The sequence below is a fragment of the Nothobranchius furzeri genome, chromosome 2 (assembly GCF_043380555.1).
Source record: "Nothobranchius furzeri strain GRZ-AD chromosome 2, NfurGRZ-RIMD1, whole genome shotgun sequence".
Lineage (NCBI taxonomy): Eukaryota > Metazoa > Chordata > Actinopteri > Cyprinodontiformes > Nothobranchiidae > Nothobranchius > Nothobranchius furzeri.
The window spans coordinates 29,278,798-29,298,619 of NC_091742.1; the positions used below are offsets into that span (position 1 = coordinate 29,278,798).

Below are 19,822 nucleotides of genomic sequence, written 5' to 3' on the forward strand. Positions count from 1 at the left end.
AATTGTTTTTATAGGCATTTTATTTTCCTTAACACCATTTATAGATAAAGTTCACATGTATAGATGTATAGGTTTAATGTCTGGCTCGAAGTGCAAACATACAGTATCACTGGACCTTTTCACATATTCTAACGTCATGCTGACTGTAAATAGCTTTGAGCCGTTCATTTAAAGACAAATCTGTAAGTTTATATAGTTTTACATGAATTTAACGCCGTATATGATGTTTGTGTAAGCGTGTACGTAGCTGAATGATGTCATGAAATAAAGATGTGAATAAAGAATAAGTCACATTATTGACTGGCAGCCTTCAGCAGACGTGAAATAACTCTAATAAGAATAACGATGACTTTTATGACTCATGAGTGCATTTTATAAAAGGAACATTTTCACATTCAGAGGAACCGGGAATCTTCTAAAATGTGTTTGTTTGAGTTTTCTTGATGACGGCGAAGATGACCAGTGTCAGAACGACAGCTCCTGCTGCTCCACCAATGAGAGCTCCCAGAATCCCTCTGTCAGCGTGCATGACCTCGCACCGTGACCCCACGGAGAAAGCTGCCTGGCTTGTTTCACATCTAAAGAAACAGAGGAGATTTAGTGGAAATTATGTGTTTATGATCAGTCAAGATATGTTTATTTAGACTCAAGGAGCTCTTTGTGATCTACAAGAACAGGGTTGGACCAGCGGGAGACCGTCATGAAGATAAGATATCACCAAAAGGATTTTCTCCGCCCTCATCCTCGACAGCCTGACATAAATGCTGCTGGTGTTAAATACAGAGAACGTATTAAAATTAGGATTATCAGGAAAATCCATCTGCTAAATGAGGCGTGACCTCTCAGATTTCCTGTTTTCCTGTGGAGGAAGAGAAGAAGAAAATATCATTTCTATAGCGCCTCCTAAGATAAAAATCATCATTTAGCGACATGAGAGAACGCAGGTGAAGGGGTCCTGGACAGAACTTGGCCCACGTTCATCCCTGATCCATTCTGAAAGAAAGCTGGATCAGCGTGGGGAGGTTTGCTGCATGTGGACAGGGTGGTGAGAACTTTACAAGAACTCAGGCCCCAGGTCATAGATATACGGTGTCAGCAGGTTCTCCAGCGTTCCATCAATGACCCCGATGTCAGCTGTAATGTTCTCAACATGCATCCAAAGAAGACCACACTCAGCCTCAGAAAACACCATCCAAGTTCCTGCTGACGACCATCTTTATCTGGTGTCAGCGAGCCTAAGAGGGTTTGTCCGCAGTAAAAGAGAACATCTGTAAATGTGGTAATAAAAACAAGAGGAGGAAATAATCATGTAGTAAAATCTGCATCACATTCAAAAGAAAACACAATCAGTTTGAAACATTGAGCTGTTTTGTTGCCATCGTAAGACCTTTAAATGGAACTTAGACAGGCTTGCTTTAGCGCCATCTGATGTTTGTTTAGTAAAGCCGGAAGTGAAGCCTATCTCGTCGCCATGCATTCCTTTTTTTAACAGCGTAAAGTAGCTGTCCAGATTATTTCTTTTGTCTGTTGGCATCACTAGCGAAACCAATCAGAGCCGGGCGGGGGGCGGAGCAAATGACGGACCCTTTAAACCCAAACAATTAAGTTTATGATGACATGACTTTAGCAGGGGAGGCCCGTGTATTTGGGACCTGCAGTGCTAGTTTACTGACATAATATGATGTTACAACGGTGGCGGACTGGCCAGCTGTGAATCCCCCCCCCCCACCCCCACCCCCACCTGTCGAAAATCCCCGGGCTGCAGGAATGTCCAGCCTCCCATGCAGTGCTTTAACCCTCCCACTGTCTTTATGGGTGACGCAGCGAGGAACGTTGACCATTGGGCAGGATTGATGGTTTATCCCTTAAGGTCCACGTGGCAGGGGTGAGGTGGTGCTCACTCTTCAGCCCTGCCACACGGACCCAAGTGATACACCATCAGTCCTGCTCAGTGGTCACCCTTCCTCGCGGGGTCACACCCATTAGGACAGTGGGAGGGTTAATGGGACTGGTATGGCCACTTCTAATTTTGAGTTTTTCTGGTCATTTATTGTCGAAATTTCCAATAATATAATGTATTTCCATGCTTTCGTTCTTTTTTAAACACAGAAACAGTTTTGTTTACCTGTTTGTAGCTACGGTTTTGCCGACAGCTGCCGGCTTCTTCAGGCTGACGCTGATGGTGGCGCGTCACTTCCTTCTCCGTTTATCTGCGGGCAGCAGAGGACGTTGTCGCCCTCTACTGCCCGCTCTCCCCTCTCCGACGATGCAGTCCCATGCGTGGTCCAGCGTGTAAACTCCGTCGTCCCTGTTCATGGTCCCACATCCACGTCTCCTTATCTCGATTGCTTCCTTGATCCATCTTTTGTATTTTTGTTGTTCGGTGGTTATGATCCGTGTGCTGTCCCAGTCCATTATATGGTTTTCTCTTAAGCAATGATCTGTTACGGCTGACTTTTTTATTGTACTTTCTGCTTCTTCTTTTGCTGCTCTTGTGTGTTTATGATTTGCCTCTTTCTCGCACTCCTTTCTGTGTTCTATTGTCCGTGTATTGAGTTGGCGTCCGGGTTCTCCTATGTATGTTTTATTGCATATTTTGCATGGGATTTCGTAGACGACTCCACATTTTTGTCCAGCTGATATTTTGTCTTTTGGGTGCACTAGTCTGTTTCTAACTGTTGTGTATGGCTTTGTTGGTGTGTTTATGTTGTGTTTTTTCATTGTTGCTCTTATTTTTTCCGTTATGCCTCTGATGTATGGTAGGGTTATCACTGGTTTTGGTTCTTGTCTTTCTGGGTTTCTGGTTCTTCTTTTGGGTTGTTCTTTTCTTTCTGTTGTTGTTTGTTGTTTTCCTTTGTTTATTGCCCATGTCGGGTATCCGCAGGTCTTTAAAGCGTGTTGTATGTGTTTGTCCTCTTGTTTACGGTCTCTCTCTTCTGTTATTATGTTTGCTCGGTGATATAATGTTCTGATTACTGACATGTTGTGTATGGTGGGGTGTTCTGATGTCCATAATAGATATTGGTCTGTGTGTGTTGGTTTCCTGTATGTGTTTATGTTTAGGGTCCCGTCGGTCTGCCTGGTGATTTTCATGTCCATAAATGCTATGCTGCCTTCTGTTTCTGACTCATAAGTGAATTTTACATACATAAACAAAACACCCCACTTAGACCAATAGTTGACAGCATAGGTACACCAACATACAACATGGCAAAAGATATCAGCAGAATCATCAGCCCGTTATTAGGAAATACAGACCAACACTGCAAAAATAGTATAGAATTGGCAAAAGAACTAAAGGAAATTACAATAGAAGACAACGACATACTCATCTCACATGACGTCACATCTCTGTTCACAAAAACACCAACCCAAAAAACCATAGACATAGTAGTTAACAGAATCAGACAAGACAAGACTTTACACAAAAGGACAAACCTCACAGCAGATGACATAGCACAACTGATAGGACTGGTAGCTAACTCCACTTACTTCACATACGACACAATATACAAACAACTAGAAGGCTTCGCCATGGGTAACCCGTTATCAGCCACCCTGTGCCAGTTTTTCATGGAAGACCTGGAACAAAAAGCCATAGCCACTCCCACCCCCCCCAAACTGCAAAATAAAACTATGGAAACGCTACGTAGACGACATACTGGAAATCATACCAAAAGGTCAAACAGAAACACTAACACAACACTTAAACAATATTGACGACACGGGCAACATAAAATTCACTTATGAGTTAGAAACAGAAGGCAGCATAGCATTTATGGATATGAAAATCACCAGACAGACCGACGGGACCCTAAACATAAACACATACAGGAAACCAACACACACAGACCAATATCTATTATGGACATCAGAACACCCCACCATACACAACATGTCAGTAATCAGAACATTATATCACCGAGCAAACATAATAACAGAAGAGAGAGACCGTAAACAAGAGGACAAACACATACAACACGCTTTAAAGACCTGCGCATACCCGACATGGACAATAAACAAAGGAAAACAACAAACAAAAACAGAAAGGAAAGAAAAACCCAAAAAAAGAACCAGAAACCCAGAAAGACAAGAACCAAAACCAGTGATAACCCTACCATACATCAGAGGCATAACGGAAAAAATAAGAGCAACAATGAAAAAACACAACATAAACACACCAACAAAGCCATACACAACAGTTAGAAACAGACTAGTGCACCCAAAAGACAAAATACCAGCTGGACAAAAATGTGGAGTCATCTACGAAATCCCATGCAAAATATGCAATAAAACATACATAGGAGAAACCAGACGCCAACTCAATACACGGACAATAGAACACAGAAAGGAGTGCGAGAAAGAGGCAAATCATAAACACACAAGAGCAGCAAAAGAAGAAGCAGAAAGTACAATAAAAAAGTCAGCCGTAACAGATCATTGCTTAAGAGAAAACCATATAATGGACTGGGACAGCACACGGATCATAACCACCGAACAACAAAAATACAAAAGATGGATCAAGGAAGCAATCGAGATAAGGAGACGTGGATGTGGGACCATGAACAGGGACGACGGAGTTTACACGCTGGACCACGCATGGGACTGCATCGTCGGAGAGGGGAGAGCGGGCAGTAGAGGGCGACAACGTCCTCTGCTGCCCGCAGATAAACGGAGAAGGAAGTGACGCGCCACCATCAGCGTCAGCCTGAAGAAGCCGGCAGCTGTCGGCGAAACCGTAGCTACAAACAGGTAAACAAAACTGTTTCTGTGTTTAAAAAAGAACGAAAGCATGGATTTACAAAGACACAGCAAGAACACACCTAAGATATAATGTATTTGTCTGTCCTCAAACATCAGCCATCCACATCCATGCAGCACTGCCACTCCAGATACGCCAGACTGGCGCTCCATGACAGGCTGCATTTTGCACATAGGGCGAATCACTGCTGTGAGGCGCACTGCACGTACAGCACCTTCAGTCCAGGCACAGGAGAGGAACAAAGAGATGCACGTTCCCGCAGCAGCATCTGACCAACCACTGGTTAAATGCACCAACAAGCAGGTATCCATGGAGCTGGAAAGATGGCATCCAAACAAAAATGTAGTTATAATGTATCGATTAAGAAGTCAGGGAACGGTTCATGGACGAAATCACCATTATAAATGGTTTGGATCTATGTGAAAGACCCGAGACCGGAACACCGACGACAACTTGTTGCTACCGCAGCTCTGACATTTTTGGCCATTTGTTTGAGGTGTGAGCGAGTGGATGTAAACGTCCGGACAAAATGTAAATGATCCATTCGCTGGTTGTTGGGTTAAAAAGCAGAAATGTAACCCGTTGTTAGGAACCAGGGAGCAGAGACAATAATCCTGACACTCTGACTTTAACCCTCTGGAGGCAGGCGTTGCAGATCAGCAACGTTAAAACCTGCCTACCTGGTTACTCCACACACGTGTTTCATGATCATTTCTTTACTCAGACGTACCCCTGAAGGACTTAGTTGTTCGTCCTTTTATCAATACTTATTTTGAGCCTGAGAGGGTTAACCCATTCATCTTAAAACGTGTTAAAAATCCATCATTTCTTTCATTTATCTGCCCAGAAGCATGACTTTTTCAGGAAGCACAAGAATAAGAAACGTGTTAATGGTACGGATATTTTTAGAAGTAGCAACGACGTCGCTTGTGTAGCGTCAATGAGCGGCTGAGAGCTGCGCGTTCCCGCGGCAGAGCCGAGCTGAGATCAGGTGTCCGTGTAAATGAAGTGGTTATTGCTTTCTGATGTGGGTGTGGAGCCAGCTTCACTCAGCTGCTGAGGCTGCTCTGAGCAGAGGCCTCAGCGAGCAGCAGCACTGTTACGTTTAACTGGCACACGCAGAAATGTGTGTTTTGAGTGTGACAGGGCGAGTGTCACTGTATCCTGACTGATCATGTGCCCTGGCTACTTGGCCACGGGAGTGTCCCTTTGGCTGAGCGGTTAGCAAGTGTGACCCTCACTTGGGAGTCTGGGGATCCAATCCTGCCCGGGCCCTTGTTTCTCCACCTTGCCACATTAGCATAGTTTTCGCCTAGTCTCGGCTTGTTAATGAAAACTCCCGTTCCTCTCGTCGTGTTTTAGTCACCAAAGAGCTGTTTTTACCTCGTCAGCATCTCATTTTCATTATGAAGAAGAAGAAAATATCATTTCTATAACGCCTCTCAAGATAAAAATCACGAGGCGCTTCACAAAAACAAAAAAAAAAGTAAAAATATAAAAAAGCATTTAAAAATGTTTAAAAATATATTTAAAATGAGCAAAAATTAGAATGGAAGCAAAAAAATGAAAAAACAGGGCATCAATGAAATCAAGTCGTCATTGTTTTCGTCAAAGAAAACAACATTGGTTTGTAGCCTATGTGTGCGTGTTGTGTGTGCTTGTCACGAACGATGAGTATGTTTAAAAAACGTACACCATCCGTATCTCACCAGAATGACAATTCTCTGGAAGGTGATGTTCGGTCGCCTTACAGCTGCAATCCAAGCGATTTGATGAGACTTTGTTACGTTTGATACTTGGGTCTCCGTGGTTTTGCCTCCAAGCGGAAAAGCAGTGAGAAGTTAGCATTTTTCCACCTTCATTCCCCTGGCGATGAGGTTGCACCCAACAACACAGCAACGATTTACCATGGTTGTGTAATATAACCATCAGATGATTGATAGATTAAATAAAGCCGCAATATCGAGATTATTTGTGAAATCCACTGAAATGATTAATTAAATGCTACTCTTTAGCGCCATGCAGTTCAGCTACGGTGGCCCACTCAAAAGGCAACAACCTCCAACTTAGCATTAGCTTGATGGTGTTGTCAATTTCCAATGTCTTTAGCCTAACCCACACAAAGCGTCCAAATACTCGACCAGTTAAAAAAATACATTTCTAATTATGCCATGGTGGAGATGGACATCGCTAGCTGCTGGTTAGCCATGGCTAGCAAAGGAGGGTTGGCTGGAGCGCTGTGTATGCTGTGTGTAAACTCCCACGGATTACCAGCCGAAGGAGACCCACGTCTAAAGTTAACGTTTGAGAAGAAGCCCTCGAAGAAGGGTGTCATCTGTAACGCATGGAGAATTACATCGCTGTTAATAAAGTGTTTGTGGAGATCAAGTAAACTACGCTGATTTAGCCACTGGCCAGCGGACGAGCGCTGGAGCGTGTTGGGAGAGATGGCAGGCTGCAGGAAGAGACTTGAGTAGGAGGACTTTGGAACAGACACGTTGAGACCAGATCGGGAGTTCTGGTACTGAGAAAAGAAGAATGAGCAACATGGGGTGAGTTAGGGATTCAGGGACACCGCTAGGAGGCTGGTGTCCAGCTAATAGTGGGCAGGCTCTTAACTATGCAGCTTCCTAGTGTTGGACATGATGATGAACTGACAAATTTCATGTGTCTTTCCATTGAATTGTTTATTATCAAACTAACAAGTACAGCAACGGTGTAGCTAGCTTCTTCTACCTCTTCTTAGTTGAAGACTTCGTGCTCCCAGGGCGCAATGCTGCCCTCTGCTGGTTCTTTCAGATTACAGTCATAGTCCAAACAGGTAACGTGGAGCTCGTATGTCCCTAAACAGCTACTGTATTTCAAGATGGTGGATGACTACGGAGCATCAGCCACAGTTTATGTTTTTAAAAATGTAAAAATTCAAGCTGTGAAGAATATTTAGAATTGATGTTGGTGACAAATGTTAGTGAAAAAGGACACATTTGTGACCTGGAAACAGGATTTATAGTCAACAGGTAAAAATATCACACACTGGGCCTTTAAATATGAAATCAATCAGAATAAAAATCCCAGAATCCAAATCAATAATGATGCACCTAAAAACTAAATCCTTGCTCCGTGTATAATGCACTCTGTTGTTTTTTAACCAAAAGTTGACACGCACATAGATCTTAATCATGGAGGTTAAAGTATCTTTGAGTCACTAACCTGCAGCTGAAGGTCCCTGCACTCTCCACACACAGGCCTCCATTAAAGCACGGGTTAGGGTGACAGGCGTCAGCAGCACGCGCTTCTCTGGGTTTCGGATTGTTGTGTTTCACTTCCACCTCTTCGACTTCCTCCTCATCGTGCGTTTTCATGTCCGGTTGGACTGGGACCTCTGTCTGGATCAGGTGGGTCAAATCTAAGAGAATATTTTACAGATTATTTCACAGAAGTACTCCAGCAGCGATATGTGTATTTTTATGTTGTAACCGTTGAAGTCAGCTGTAATAATGAGGTCGTCATTTTTTAGGAAGCTTCTTCTTTTTAGGTGATTGTGAGAAATGAACGTCCTCCAGCCAAAGTCGGGACCACGGAAGCATCGGCAGCTTTCGTCCCAAACGGCTCCTGAAGAGGCCGTCGGTTTGTTCCAGCGAGCATTCGCGTCTAGAGGGCAGAACAGCCAGAAAAGGATGTTTTATGTGTTTGACTTCCTGAATGGAAGCACTGATACAAACACGCAGTTCCAAAATAAAACTGTCTAGTAACAGGAAATGGAGGAGGAATGTTCCGGGGAAGCCAAAGCCGGTTCTTCAGGGTAACAAAAGTGTCCCTGGGAGAAACTCAGAGCGATGGATCCATAGAACAGCTCATGGAATAAAAGACAAGCGAGGATGACATGGAAGCAGAAAAGTTTAAAAGCAGTGGAACATGTTTTGTTTTGCTCTTTTAGACATTTTATAATCAGAAAAACGTAGAAATGTGCAAGAAAAGTTGCTTCAATAATGTTTAAAATCTACAAAGAAGCTGAAATCCTGAGAAAAGTAAGTAAAGTTGACTTTCCCAAGTTATGAAACACAATTTTATTCATTTCTCAACACTTTGACATCTTAGTTTACCAAAATGAAGAAATAAAAATGACTTCACGTCCTTTTTAATCACATTTTCAGTCACGTCTCAGTTAAGCAGCAACAAATCCTGCTTTTATTCTGCTTGTGCCTCGGCTTCAGTCTCAACCAAACTTTGTAGAACAAAGTTATCTCTTAGCCTAAATGTTCCATAACCTTCACATAGCTAGCTGCTAACCCGAAATGCACTAAAGTCAGAGGAAACACTGCAAGCTTAGTAAGTCTGATAAAACCTGAATCACTGAGCTGAAGAACGATTGTAGCTCAGTAGGGACTCACCTGTTGTGAAGCTTCTTGTGGAGGACATCCTTAGTTTAACATCTGGATCCTGGTCCATCACAACAGCGGTGACCTGTCTGTTTTCTACTGGCCACTGCATGACTGCATCGTTTTCCCCGCTGCAGAGGTGCAGGAAGATGCCAACGTAGTCTGAGTAATTACTTTCTCTTCCATTTGGGTAAACACTGATACCAAAAGAGTAGCCCTCCATGTTGTAGAAGCATTTGCTTCGAAGAAACGTGCCAACAGGAGTGGTGGTAAGAAAATGGGTAAAGTTACGAAGCTGCCAAACAAGACTTGGGCAGACAGTCTCGGTGAGGGTGATGTCATCAATCAAAATGGCACCTGAGGAGTTGGATGATCCCCTGATTCCTTGGAAGAAATAACGGAATTTTTCTGTCACTTTCAAAGTAACATGGGCTATTTTCCAGGCGTCATCTCCATCACCTGGAAGACACAAAGAAACATGTTAGACTGTATGCTGACGACTGAAGGATCTACCAGCTCTAAATGCTACATGGGCAGAGAATGCTGTTCATCATGGCGGAACAAGATGGTGGCGATGCAGGGATGTGTTTGACTCGTTTGTTTACTGAGGACCTGAAAGATTCAAAATAGTGGAGAGACTGGCTGCTAACCTGTAAGAATACAAATATCCTGATGGTAGGAGTGTTGGACCTGCTGGAGACCAGAGGACTCCAGCGGGGGCTGGAGTCTCCACACCGCCCCCATCTCAGGCACTGACAGAGTTAACATGGATTGTCTAAAATAGTAAAAGTCTGATGTTTCAGCGACGTTTAAGGCTGAACTGAAGGATGCCCTGGCAGAAGACTTTGCCTGCGAGCGATGAAAAACGAGATGACAGTGCCCGTTCGGCCACTGAGCAGGTCGGAGTAAATAACATCGATGTCAAGGGCGATTTCTCAGCCCTGGTCGAAGAAGGTGGTTTCCCCACAGAACGCGGTGGATGAGCTGCAACTACAGGAGGTGCTACATCTGGAGAAGGAGCCATTGGTGTACAGCGTTTGTCGTTGAAGAAATTATTTCTTTTTTTTGTCATGAATGCATTTTTGCAAACAAAAACTTGAATTTGAACACCTGTAGAGACTAAAGCAGCGGTACTCAATAGGCGGCCTGTGGGCCAGGTCCGGTCCCCCCAACCACACGTGCACATCCCCAATGGGCTGACTTAATGGTGAATAAAATTTAAAAGAATTTTAGTCAAAAGACTAAATTCTTGTGAAAACCCCTTACTGGTTTTAATAAAGTACCAACTTCCTGTCATTTAAGTGAAAAGTACCTGTAATGGTGAGGATCTTCTTGACATTTCTCACCGTCCCTGTTCCATCATCAGTCCTGATCCATAACACCAGCTGGTCCCCGGCCGCTCCAGTCATCCTGTAGAAGAACTGCAGACACTGTTCGTCTCTCTTCGGGTAGAGGATACGTGACTCCAGCAGGGCGCTGCTGCCTGCTGCACCAGTAGATGTGTCAAACTTCATAAAGTAGCCAGAATCTAAAAGAAATGATGGTGAGATGATGAATTATAGTAATACTAACTTTATTTATGCATTTCCATGAGAATAATTATTGGTATAAATCAGTGACAAAGTCATCAACCCTGATATGAAGAGACTCCAGTGCCACTGCAGTTTTCTCTGTACCTCTGCAACGGCCTGCTAGAGTGTGATCTGCATCACTTGGACTGCTCAGGATCTGAACCCAGTCTGCATTGTCCTCCTCGTTTTGGATCATTCCACAGATGTCTATCTGTTCAAAAGAGCACTGGTCCAGGAGAGTGAGGGTGTTGGCTGAAACAGATAAGAAAGTTCCTCTTTAGCCAAATGAGGACAAACCCGTCTACACATTTTGTTCAACAGTATTTGGCTCGTCTTCTGTACTGCAACACCCTCATAGAATTTGGATGGTCATGTTTCTGTTGTCGTTCTGCAGCTAGAAATGTGGAGGTTGTTTGGCTCAGGCCTTACACTTGTAAACCAGATCAGCTCAGTGGTAAAGATAGTTGTTTCCAGCTGAGACTCCAAAGCACAATTAAGGCCATCATCCACGTTTTAATATCCTGTCGCCTGGACTACTGCGATACGCTGTATGTTGGTTTACCAAACACAACTAGTAATTGCTTATGTTCAGAATGCAGCTGCTCGCCTTCCGACAGGGGCGACAAAGTATGAACACATTACTCCTGTGCTGGATGAGGTTCACTGGCTCCCTGTGTACACATAGATAAAACAGGTTCAGATAGGCTATGAGAGCAGCCAATCCAGGTGCGTGCCTGCGTGCGTTTTGGAACAAGCGCGTAAGTTAATTTACCTCTCTACCTTCAGTGCTTGCTGGTCTCAAAGGCACCAAAATGCCAAATCAGTGGGTCGGTTTCCAGCAAACAGAGCTACAACTTTCTCCAAGTTGGTTTCCATCTACACGCGAGTTTGAAAGTGCAGCCAGATTATTGCTCAGAGCCTCTAGTTTACATGTCATTCAACGTCTGCGTAAGAGGGTTCATGACATAAAGCTTCTCTGAGCTCAAGAGACCTGCCAATAGCTTCTGTCAGGAGCCTGTCTGTCCTGCCACGATTGTATGTTCTGGTAGGAAAACTAGGATTGCCTGGACCTGCTGCCTACACCGAATATGGCCTTGGCTTCTAATGCCATGGAGAGTGGAGGCAGTGGTTGATCCCGTTTTCCCTCCTGCGCTTTGTTGCCTGGGTGGAGGAGCACATTTTCTTGCTGGTTCCCTCTCACAGCCTTTACACGAAGATTCGGATTCAGACGACTCCAATTTGGAATCTCTTCAGCATCCAAACATTTTCGGTGGAGAGTTTCTCAAATCGTTGCCTCCGTACCAGGAGTGCTGTGTCACACAAATGACATCTTGGTGTTTGGGAAAGACAAAGTCGAACATGACAACAGACTGTGTGCAGTTCTCAAGGAGTTTGAGAGGGCAGGGCTGGCCCTAAATGAAGAATGTGTGTTTGGGGTGACTGAAGTAAAGTTCCTGGGACATAAAATAAGTGCTCATGGAATCAAAGCAGACTCAGACAAAGCAGTCCTCAAGACGCCGGAGCCACAGAATGTCGAAGATGTGAGAAGGCTTATGGGGATGGTAAACTATGTTGGCAAGTTTTCCCCACACCTACCCAGCCTCACGAAACCTTAGAGAGACCTGCTGAAAGAGGGTGTATGGACATGGGATGAGCAGCAACCGTCGGCTTATGAAGTGGTGAAAAAAGAGCTATGCTCTCTGACACTTTTTGCTCAGTAAAACTCAGGGAGAGAGACTCTGATTTCAGAAGCAGTGCCATGTGGTCTAGGAGGAGTACTGATGCAGAGACAGCCAGATGGAAATTTCAAACAGGCGTTGTACACATCCAGAAGTCTAACAACCGCAGAAAGTCGATATGCCCAAATTGAGAAACGGGCTTCCTGCTATCATGACAGAATCGACCAGCCAAACGTCCCAATCCATGAACGAATCACTTCCGCCTTCATTATCCAACACTTTAGTCTGGCACGAAAATTCCATTCAGTCCATCATGGAACAATTACTCATCACCAATCAGTGCCTGCTCCAGCTTGACACGGCTTTTCGCCAGTTAAACATTCCTCCGTCCACTGCTGCTACCTCCGCCGACAAGGAAACAGAGCCCACCACTATTCTGCCACACTCCTGCATCGTGGGTTCGGTCTCCTGGGACATCACAAACAAGGTCTTGGAGGCCAAACGGACAGACCCCGACCCAGGTACCGGACCTCCTAACATGACCTATGTTCCTTCCAGTGTCCGCATCTCTGTGATTCATTGGGCCCACACCGCCTAATTTTCCATCCACCCTGGCATCGGCAGGACCCTTGCTCTCATCCGAAGAATGTTTTGGTGGCCATCTCTTTACAGGGACGTCAGGGAACACATCAACGCCTGTCAGGTCTGTGCCAGGAACAAAAGTGACCATCAGCCCCCTCAGGGTCTTCTATGCCCACTGCCAATCCCCTCACGTCATTGGTCCCATATCGCCTTGGACTTCGTTACCGGGTTGCCTCCTTCCAAGGGTTTCACTGCCATCCTCACAATAGTGGACAGGTTCTCCTAGGCTTGCCACCTGGTTCCCCTACAGCATCTTCCCACTTCCGTAGAAACCGCCAACCTCCTGGCAGACCATGTTTTTCGACTCCACGACATCCCTGCAGAGATCCTTTTGGATTGAGGACCCCAGTTTGTGTCCCATGTGTGGCAGGAGTTTTCATTGGAGCTTGGAGCCCGTGTTGCCCTCAGCTCTGATTTTCATCCCCAGACCAACAGACAGTGTGAGGGGATGAACCAGGAGCTGGGGGCCATGCTCCGGTGTGTCTGCTCCTCTAACCCCACTGGATGGAGTTCCCAGCTGCCGTGGATCGAATACACCCACAACTCACACACATCCTCCTCCACAGGTCAGTCCCCCTTTGAAATTTACCTTGGTTATCAGCCTCCTCTGTTTCCATCTGACTCTGGTTTCCCAGTCACGGCTTCCCAGTTCGTCCGCAGAGAAAGACGCACCTGGACCCAGACTCGTGCTGCCCTCCAGTGTACCGCTGACCGCAATCACGACACACTGATCGGCACAGACGGTGCCAGAAGAGTATGAGTAAGAAACTGAGTTAAGGTTAAGATGTGGGTGAGGGGCAGGTTAAAGAGCAAGAGGTTGGAGGTTAAATGTCGGTTAAATGTGCATTTTACCTCGACAGTCGGAAAACAACGCTCTAGCACAATGTGTGGCCTCCCGACACGCTGGGGCTCCCAACACATCCGAAACAAACGCTTGGTCACCCATCGTCATTTTTCGATGCTTCGGGTGTGAGAAAGTGTTGCAGAGGGAGATGTAGGACCATATCAAACACGGACATCATGGCATAAACAAGTGCTTCACAAGGGCACAGCAGTCCATGTGGTGGCCAGAATTGACAAGAGACATCACAGAGCTAGTGGAGAGATGTGAGGTGTGCTGCCAGCACTCAAACTACCACACCTGGCCACTGCTGAACACCCCTCTGCTAGCTCGACTCTGGCAACGAGTGGCTGCAGCCCCTTTTCAGCGGGACAATAGTCCCTACTTAGTGGTGTTAGACTATTTCTCAAGATATATTGAAGTAGCTAAGTTCCTGATGTTGAACACTGCTTCCATGGTTGCAAGACTGAAAGTCATATTTTCCAGATTCTTGAAGTACTGGTAACTGACAACGGGCCACAGTTAGCCTCTTATGGGTTTGCAGCATTTGCTCAGGAGCACGATTTTGAACATGTCGTTAGTAGCCCCAGATCCCCACAGAGCAACGGTGAGGCGGAAGCGGCGAGGGAAGAACCAAGATCTTCAACGGGCCCTTTTGGCTTATAGAACAACTTCGCTAGCTCGTGGGGTTTCCCGGGCAGAACTCCTCATAGGGAGAAGGTAGAGATCTACAGTTCCAGTCCTTCATTTGACTCTCAGACCAAAGTGGCCAGACCTTCTAGCTTTTAAAAGAAAAGACACGAGAGTGAAAGAGAAACAACAGAAAGACTATGGTGCGAGACGCAGAGTGAGAGAGCTGCCTACACTTGAAGCAGGTCAGAGCGAATGGATCCGGTCAGCATAAACAACTGGAACAGTTCAAGCACCTGCGCTGACTCCAAGATCAGATGAGGTGGAAACGGAGTTGGGGACCCCCAGAAGACATTGGGCTGAGCTCATCACCCTTCCTTTGCCAGAGAGGTCTGACCAGGACTCGGCCCAGGCTGACTCGAAAGTGACTGTGACCAGATCGAGAAGATGCAGAAGACAAATCCACGGCGGGTCTTGGGTGAGTACAGACTATCGAAAGGATCAATCATATGAGATGGTAGTGGGAACACTACTGAAGAGGACCTGAGGGTCTCCATTGCATTTCAGTCTTCATGAACAGCCGAGGATAAGCAGTCAGAAAACAGAGATAACGTTATGCAGCCTGAGTGGTTGTAAGGACTGTGGCTCGTCCACAACTGACAATAAAACAGGTCTGTAAGAAATAAGAATTATAAAACCACACAGCTAGCAGCACAGGTTAGTTACTGCGGTATTGTGAAATTAAAGTAAATCTCAAAGCTTGAGACTGTCATTGTCATATTGTTGTGTTTGGTTTGGATTCAAACACAGGAGAGAAGGCACAGGATGCCTCGGTCTATTCTACACAGAGCAGAAGTCTGGCAGAGGCAGAGAGCACCATGAGGGGCGGGACTAGCCAGCTCAAAAATAACCAATCAGAAAAAAGGCAGAAATGACAACTGTAGTTATTTAGCTGTAGTGAAAGATGGCGTCAGACGACAGCGCAAACATCTTTCTTTAGAAGAAAGGCTTTTAGCTCTTCTACTTGTGGTTTTAAAGACACGCCCAAGTCATTTAGACCAGAGAGCCGCAGCAAACTTCGCTTCATACGCCATGTTTATGAGAAACTGAGCATCGCCATGTGTGACGTATGCTACTCAGCGCTGATTGGCTTGGTTAGAACTATCAGGGGGTGGAGTTATTTCAACAGGAGAGTTCCCAGACCCAAAGCGCGGGGCTGGCTGGCCAGGCTATAGGATACAGGCTGGCAGGTTTAAAATGAACTGTTTTATATGACCAACATATACAAATAAAGGTTAATATGAATAATGTTCATTTGGCAATGTGGCAGGACAAGGATCTGACACAGACAGAGGGTTTAAATACATAAGCTCATCAGGGAAACAGGTGGGGAGGGTAACGAGGGACAGGTGAGATCAATTAACAATTACCAAGGGAGGACAAGATACAAGGCAGCAGGGGCAACAAAAACAGTCATAAAACTTACCACAGTCATACATGCGGTTGAGTCTGGTGATGTCCACTTCACTGAAGTCCAGCCGCTGACCAATAACAGTGTTAAAGTACGGTGTGGTGGTTGTTATGGTTGGGGTGGTTTCATCCTTGTTGAAGGACAGGGGTCTGTAGTGCATGATGGACTCGTAGTCATACGGAGTGTTCAGGTCAGTGATGAAGTCATCCTCATACTTATTAAAATTGTGCTCCTTCCCTTTGGAGACAAACATTAACTCAGCATGAGAGTAAACAAACACAGGACATCTATTATTAAACCTGTCATAGAGTGTGTGTGTGTGCGAGTGTGAGTGTGCGTGTGCGTGCATGCGTGTGTGCATGTGTGTGTGTGTGTGTGCGTGTGCGTTAGTGCTTGCAGCGCATGTGCGTGAACAACGCAGCAGGACATATCGAGCTCAAGCCCCAGATGTTTCTGACGAGCCCTAAATTAACCGGAAAAAACGAGACACCCCAAGGCACTCTCAAATGGAAAAAGGTAAAAAGCCTTTGATGTAACGGCTTGGTCACATTTGGCCTTTTTAAAACTCCAACGCGTTTCGGCGAATGTAGCCTTCGTCAGGGAGTCCAACAGTTCTCAGCGGTAAGGAGACGTTCTTAACCAACACACACCAATCAGAAAGCTCCACATAGCAGATGTGCTAGACAGGTGACAAGTGTCAACAATCACCAGCAGGTGTCATCCTTACTAAACTGAAAGAAACAGACATAGTAAATAAATTACACCAAATATCATACATCATATACAAACAGTTAAAATGCACCAATAGAAGAGCGAAAGGGACAAGAATAACGCCAAAACGTCAAACTGACTAAACCCGTCTCTAAAGTCTAGGTCTTCATTAATGCCTGGATGTCTAGTAGCAGTTGAAACATCCAAAAAGTCTCCTTCTGATTTAGCGGTCTCTGCCTGTCCCCATGTCTCAAAGACTGTGGGACATGATCAGTACCACAAGCCTGTAAAGTGGACGAGTCACTGTTGTGATGTTCCATGAAGCGTCTTGCCATTGGGTAGTTAGTGTTACCTGTGCGAATAGCATATTTGTGTTCGGCCAGTCCATCTTGTAGTCATCGTTTGGTTCTGCCAACATAAAATACTTTGCACACAGGACACTCTAGTCTATAAATAACAAATATTTAAATAACTGATTATTGCTTAGAGAATATCGATAATAATGAGCTAATTGGTTCTATATTTCTTGATTTAAGTGCGGCTTTTGATGTTTTAGATCATGATATTTTATTACAAAAACAAACACTATGGATTTCATACATCTGCTCTTAACTGGACTAAAAGTTATCTTACTGACAGAGAATATCAATTTTATTTCAATGGCAGTTTTTCTGAAAAGGGTCTGATGGAATGTGGTGTTCCACAGGGAAGTTGTTTGGGACCACTTTTGTTTTCTATTTTTTTTTTATGATTTTCCGTGGGTGCTGCAACATGCGACTACAGCAGTATATGCAGATGATATTACTGTTTTAGCGTCAGCACATACGGAGAGTGCATTGAATGAAATATTAAATGAAGAGTTAAGAACAGTCGAGCAGTGGATAACTGCTAACAAATTAGTGATTAATGCAGGAAAAACTAAATGCATGGTAGTTGGCTCCAAACATACTTTACAGACGATGCCAAAGTTACATTTAACCCTGAGTAACAACATAATAGAACAACTAGAAGAAGTAAAATTACTAGGAGTTATAGTTGATTATAAATTATCATGGACAAGCCAGATTAATTATGTTTTACGCAAAATGGGGAGAGGTATTGGCATAATTAAATTTTGTTGCAAATTTATACCACAATATTTACTTAAATGCCTTGTTCAATCATTAGTGCTTTCTTGTGTAGATCAAGCATCTGTTATTTGGTCCAGTACAAGTGAAAATAATTTGCATAAGCTACAAGTTGCACAAAATAAAGCTGCTCGTATTGTTTTAGGCTGCCCTTACAGAACGAATGTGGGAACCATGCATGAAAAACTTGCTTGCTTGATGTGAAGAGTAGATTGAAGTATTTCTTGGTAACAACTGTGAGGAAAATAATAATTACAAAAACACCAAAAATTATACATAGCAAATGATTGTTTTTTTCAGATAATCATACTTATAATACACGACAGATAAATGAGATGAAATGTGTTTTACCACACAGTAGAACAAATCAAATTCAACCATCTTTTCACTATAAAGCTATGATTGCATGGAATGCATTACCTAGATTTTTAATTTTCGAAAGTAATAACATTTCTTTTCAGAAGAAACTGAAAATTTTTTTGTTTACACACTTAATTGTATAGTGACTATGAACTCTGCAACGAAGGATTGAGAATCTGTGTTTGAGGTCGAGTACTGGATATCGATGAACTATGATACGAAACAACGGACATGATGTCACCATTCTGTTATATTTTATTTTCAATCTTTATTGGTTTGATTAACTCCTTTCCCGATATTAGTTTATATATGTAATTTTGTTCTAGATATGTGACTTCATCTTGAGCTACTGGTATTATGGGAATTAGGGATGTGTGTGCGTGAATGTGTGTGTGTGTTTGTGTGTAAAGGGTATTATCTCATGTAAACAATTGTATGAAAATGTATGAGACCCCAGGAAGACTTGCATCTGCACTTAGGCAGAAGCTAATGAGGATCTCAATAAAACGAAACGAAACGAAAACTTCCTGGTACGGTCTATTCAGGGATTCTGCAGAGGAGGGTCCGGCGGATAGTCGAACCTCAGATTCAGGAGGAACAGTGTGGTTTTCGTCCTGGCCGTGGAACACTGGACCAGCTCTACGCCCTTACGGGGTCCTGGAGGGTGCGTGGGAGTTCACCCAACCAAATGATTTCTGTCTGAATCAGACTTCTGCACCTGGTGAGAGTTTCACTTACTGCTCATTAGTAACGTGTTTTAACTTTTCTGGGACAGTTTTGTTTGTTTCTGAAATTATTTTTTCAGCCACCATTAAAATCAATGTTTCGTTTCAAGGCTCAAGGACCGTTCCTTTCCTCCAAGTCAGGGGTGTCCAGTCCTGGTCCTGGAGGACCATAACCCCGGTACCCAGCAGGTTTTAGTGGTTTCTCTGCTCAAACACTTGGTCAGTGGTTGAATCACCTACAGCAGCTCATCAGGCTCTGCAGAAACTTGTTAATCACCTGCTGACTGACATCAGGTGTGTTGAAGCAGGGTTAAAACTAAAACCTGCTGCATGGGAGCTGCCCAAAGTGCTGCAGACTAAAACAAAACACGACCAATCTAAGGAGCTACAACAGAGGATCAGTCAAAAGCAGATAAGACATGAGGAATACTAAGAACACATTAAAACACTAAAACGAGTCATCGTCTAAAAGCCAAAGCGTAAAAGTGGGTCTTTAAAGGAGATTTAAAAACCGCCAGTGATGGAGCCTGCTGAACTCCAATGGGCAACGAGTTCCATGGCTTTGGGGCAGCATGCACGAATGCTCGATCCCCCCGCGATTTGTATCACATCCGCGGCGTGCACAGCAGCAGGAGGTCAGCCGACCTCAACGTGTGCGTGGGCACATAGGGAGTGAGCAGGTCAGAGAGATAGGGAGGTGCCAGCAGATATAAAAAGAGACTCACCTTCTTCGATCTGGTCCCACCAAATCTTAACGTAGTCGTCTCTGTCCGAACGAGACTGTTCATGGTAGAAACCCAAAGCGTGGAGGAGCTCGTGTTCCACGATAGCCTTGGTGTCACATCTTTCCCCAATGGACACATTCTGGCCTTTTCTCTCGTCTCCAACGTATGACCAACACCTCGGTGGTTGCAGTAAAACAGA

The 19,822-nt window shown here is 44.5% G+C and overlaps 1 protein-coding gene across 2 annotated transcripts in view; it reads right to left on the bottom strand.

Annotated features, from left to right (window-relative positions):
* Window positions 1-2: 2 nt before the first annotated feature.
* mep1a.2 (meprin A, alpha (PABA peptide hydrolase), tandem duplicate 2) overlaps window positions 3-19,822 on the bottom strand; it is a 20,867-nt gene continuing 1,047 nt past the window's right edge. For both annotated transcript variants that reach the window (XM_015948325.3, XM_015948326.3), the window contains exons 7-14: window positions 19,624-19,799; window positions 15,991-16,212; window positions 10,818-10,964; window positions 10,454-10,669; window positions 9,154-9,600; window positions 8,240-8,413; window positions 7,973-8,168; window positions 3-578 (exon numbers count right to left, since the gene is read on the bottom strand). In XM_015948325.3, the coding sequence (XP_015803811.1) occupies window positions 416-578; window positions 7,973-8,168; window positions 8,240-8,413; window positions 9,154-9,600; window positions 10,454-10,669; window positions 10,818-10,964; window positions 15,991-16,212; window positions 19,624-19,799 (1,741 nt within the window). In that variant the 3' untranslated portion in view covers window positions 3-415. The remainder of the gene's footprint in view (window positions 579-7,972; window positions 8,169-8,239; window positions 8,414-9,153; window positions 9,601-10,453; window positions 10,670-10,817; window positions 10,965-15,990; window positions 16,213-19,623; window positions 19,800-19,822) is intronic.